At 40.4% G+C, this 4,529-nt stretch overlaps 1 protein-coding gene across 1 annotated transcript; it reads right to left on the bottom strand.

Moving 5' to 3' along the window:
- Positions 1-25: 25 nt before the first annotated feature.
- Positions 26-1,301, bottom strand: LOC109206416 (the record flags this gene model as incomplete). The annotated part of the gene is made up of 1 exon (XM_019369236.1): positions 26-1,301. A coding segment is annotated over exon 1 (1,276 nt), but the record flags the coding sequence as incomplete, so codon positions are not given.
- Between the last annotated feature and the right edge of the window lie 3,228 nt (positions 1,302-4,529).

The following is a 4,529-nucleotide window of genomic DNA, read 5'->3' as shown; positions in this document are numbered from 1 at the left end:
GATACTTCTTTCTCCTTCTTCTTACTTGCTCCTCCAATAGTTCCTGACTGGATTGCCTTACTCGTTGCTCGTAGTGCTGCCAAGTTTGTAATCTTTCCTGATTTGAGACCTTCCTCTATAACGTCTCCCATCCTAACAACTTCCGAGAATTTCTGCCCCAGCATGCTTATCAATCTCTCATAGTACGTTGCATCCGTTTGAGATCGAATAAAAGTAGTGGTCATCTCATCTTCTCCCATCGGGGGTTGGACTCTTGCTGCTTCTGCCCTCCATCTCATGGCATACTCTCTAAAGGATTCTGTTGTTTTCTTCTCCAACGTCATCAAATAGAACCTATCTGGGTTGGTCTCGGTGTTAAATCTGAATCTGTCCATGAATTTTTGTGCCATGACACTCCAGCTGCGCCATTTTTGTAGGTCTTGACTTGTGTACCAATCAAGGGCTTCCCCTGTAAGACTCCTTATAAAAAGCTTCATCCTGATAGCTTCATCCTTTCCCACTCCAACTAACTTATCACAATACGACCTCAAATGAGCTCGTGGGTTTCCTTTTCCACCAAACATGTCAAATTTTGGTACTTTATATCTTGCGGGTAAATTGACATCGGGATGAACACATAGATCCTCATACTCCAAACCTTCCATACTCCTAACGGTTTTTAGACTTTTCAATGCTTCCTTTAACTCACGGATCTCCTTCGCCATATACTCGTCGGCTTTGGCCCTTACTTCTTTTCCTGCTTCCTGATACTGATACACTTCAGAGTGAAGTTGGTGAGGCATAGGGGTAGTAAAAGGTTGTGCTTCCGCTACATATACCGGAGGCACATGCTGTATGTTAGGAATAGCGACGTGTGCCATCGGTATGTGTTGGGTTACATGGTGATTTTGGGTTAGCGGGGTGCTTTGGGCTGGTGGTGGTTGGGAAACATATGATGTGGTAAAAGTCGATGGGTTGGCTTGTTGCGGGTTAGCATGTGCGTTAGTGGATGTTGGCTTGTTGTTGTGAAGTGGAAGGTTTGATGGAAGGTGTTCCTGGATAGGTGGGTCAAAAGATGGGAAATGTGGTGGGATAAGTGCATTTGTCCTTTCTTCGGGAAGTGGTGTGTTGAGGCTGATAGAAAGATTGGTAAGGTTCCGAAGCCGTTCAATTTCACCTTGCAGGTTAGCCACTTGTTGCGACAATTGGGCGATGTGCTTATCACATAGGGTAACCTCCCTTCCTTTCGAAGCCTCGGGTTCGTCTCGTTGAACTGTGACAAGTCCCAAGCCTGTCATATTAGATGTGTTTGAACCAGTCATGTTGGTAGCTGCTCGTGCCTTAGATCTCATGAAGTATGGGTGTTCAGCCAGTTCGCAGTCAACACAAATCAACCTTGGGGAGTAATAAAAATAGAAAACCTTTAAAAAGAAAATAAAGACAATGTTAGTAAGTGGTGATTAAATTTAAAAGCAAGTATATCACATAACAAACAAATCACGTAATAATACAAATAAGTCAAGCAATGATAAGCGTGTCCTAGTATGCATGGGACCTCTTTGTGCCAGAGGTAGGCCTAGCGAAAATTTGAGAGATGAAACACACCATTATATATCATTCCATTGCTCCTTAATTAGACACCCCAAAAATCACTTTCATTGATGATTCCAGCTTAGTACATAAATTAAAAGAGAAATACCAACATTGCCTTAGTCCAAAACGATTACAATGGCATAGCCTAAATTAAAATAAAGACTACAACATAGTTCTAATCTAGTTGACTGAGGATGGTTCTTCATTGCCCCTTAGCCTCTTCGATGCTCTGATTGCCTCATCAATTTTCTGGCGATTCTTCACAAGGTAAACCATGGCTAGCTTTCCTCCTTCGTCCAGTCCTTGGCAATAGCATTCTATGAATTGCTTCTCGAGGTCTCTATCCAAATCTTTGAGTCCTTGCTCCATTTCTACAGCTTGTTGTTTCCACATTTCTATTTGTTGCTTTTGCATCTCCTCTCGTTGTCTCAACACTTCAATCTCTTTGTTTTCCTTCTCATGCTGCTCCTTGTGCTTTGCTTCAGACTCGGACACCCTTCTTTTCAGCCGGCGATACTTGATTTCAGCTTCGGCTGCCTTATCTTTGATTCGGCCACCCAGATTAATCCATCTTGTGACAGAACCTTCAAGGTGGGCACGTAACCATTCTAAATAAAAAGTGTCACATCCAGCTTGGTACCTATCTGGTGCAATTGTATCCCTGACCATAGCTCTCTTGTTTCTCCACATCCTGAGAATTTCCTGTGCAAAAGGAATTTTATCATTATCATAGTCAATTCGATAATGATCCATGTTATCAACTTGCGGTATGACTTGCTTCTTCCGGCTTGTCTCATAACTCGTAATGGAGCATATGGTTGAAGTCCTCGAAGCCCGATGAGAACCAAGTAAGGTAGCATTTTTCCACGGATTACAAAATTCTCAGATGGATACCAAGAAAACATCCATTGAATTGTGGTATCATTTAGCTTGCTAAGTAACTTGCCCCATCCTTTAACACTATTTGGACGCTTGAATGCAACCACTGGGATTGTGTATGACGTGATGTGATTAGCACCGTTTTGCTTGTAAAGCTCTTGGCTCCCACTGATCTTTTGGAGATGTTCCATAAACCACAACTGCAGCAACAAATTACATCTCTCAAAATGTTTAAATCCTTTCTTGCAAAGGCCTAAAGCTCGGTATATATCTGCGACAACCATCGGAACTATGGTGTATGGCTTTCCATCAATGCCATTAAATAATGCATCAGTAACCATGACAAGTCGGGTGTGAATATCCTGCTTTGCTCCTTGGGGAAATACTAGGAGCCCGAGGAAACAAACTGAAAAAGCGAATACCCTTTTTTTCACTCCAAGAAGCATGTGAGGAGAACACTTCTCGATGTCGTAGAAAAGCACCTGAACATCCAAAAATGTCAAACATATAGTCAAGGGGTATTTTGGATTCTTTCAAATGCTCTAGCCCAATTTCTTTCTCAAAACCAAACTTTTCCAGGAACTCTTTTGTCAAGGGATTTTTTGGAATAATCATGCCAGCGTTCTGCTAAGAATGTCTGCCTTTCCATAACAAACTCGCATTCTCTATGAAGCCTCCAATCTCTTCTAACAATGGAGTCATCTCATTTTCTCCAAATCTGAATACGGCCCTTTCTTCATCCCAAAAGGTGACTGCTGCCTCAATAATTTCCCTACATGCTGTGACTTCCATAAGTAATGGTAGATGACCCAACTTCTTTCTCACTTCAAATTGTGCGCTTTCTCCTAAGTTTCTCCACCGTGCCTTTAGTTTGGGAGGGATGTCCAACACCATGCCGATCTTTGGGTAGACAACTTGATTCATAATTTCCTGCATCACAGAAAAGATTAATCCTACCCGTTTTCCCATTTAGGAGTAAGTGGTCCACATAATCGGTGTGTTTATCTTTCAAATAATGCACACAAAGGATGAATAAGTGTCGCTCGGGGTTATAAACCCGCTTGGACATTTGGATAAGGCTAACTAATGGACTTAATACACCTAGGGTATTAAGCCTCCTAAGGTTGCGTGATGCATGCCCCTAAGAAGGAATTTGGTTTAGCTCTATCCTAGGTCGGCTAAGAGTGGTTTTTCTAGACTGGTCTTTTCCCAAGTGGACAACTTGAGGGTGGAAAACTGTGACTGTCGATTGCACCGCTGATCGACTTATCCACAAACTTTCCCCTAAAAGGTGTTTTTGAAAAAGTGCACGGCCGCAAATCGCGTAACCGCTAGGTGTGTGCTCAGTGTGATTTTCCAAAAGTGGAGGAAGTGAAAATGGAATAACAGTTTATAAAAGATAGCAATTACATTTTACAAGAAGTAGCACATTTTCAAATAAGGTAACAAAGAAAAAATATTCACAAAAGCCATTTTTATTAACCTAAGTTTGTTATGGTTTAAAACCTAGAGTCCCCAGCAGAGTCGCCAAGCTATTATACCCCATTTAAATCGGGTCAAATTAGAGTATAACATATTAGCGATTCTGAGGTTTAATTAATTTTAAGAGAGTTGCCACCTAATTATTTTATGGTGAATTAGGACACCATCTTTTATCTAAATAACGCTAAAGTTAACTCTGTTTATATAGTCTATTTAACCTTAAGATTATGGGTAAGGGTTCTAATTTATCCTATAGGGAAAGTTATTAAAGCACCCTATATGATCCGTTAACTACGGTTAACCGGTCAAACTTATGTTGATTCACTAGTTAGGATAATAAATATTAAAAGCACATTAGTTGAACGTTTGAGGATTTCCTTTTTTTTTATAAGTCAAAGTATTTAACTATGTTGAAAACCGCATTCCAAATTGTGAATTCAAAACAACACTCACTCTGTCGAAATTTTTTAAAAAAAAACGTGAGAAAAGAAAAGTTAAGTTAATGTGGTAAACTCTTATAAACCAATTCCTACTCAAAGACCATCTGAGACTAAAGAAAGATTTTGACAACTTTTTCCACAATGTTAAAGTCTAAA

This window comes from Nicotiana attenuata, unplaced genomic scaffold (assembly GCF_001879085.1).
Source record: "Nicotiana attenuata strain UT unplaced genomic scaffold, NIATTr2, whole genome shotgun sequence".
NCBI classification, from domain to species: domain Eukaryota; kingdom Viridiplantae; phylum Streptophyta; class Magnoliopsida; order Solanales; family Solanaceae; genus Nicotiana; species Nicotiana attenuata.
The sequence above is the reverse complement of the archived record's forward strand: the minus strand, read 5'-3'. Positions and strand labels throughout refer to the sequence as shown.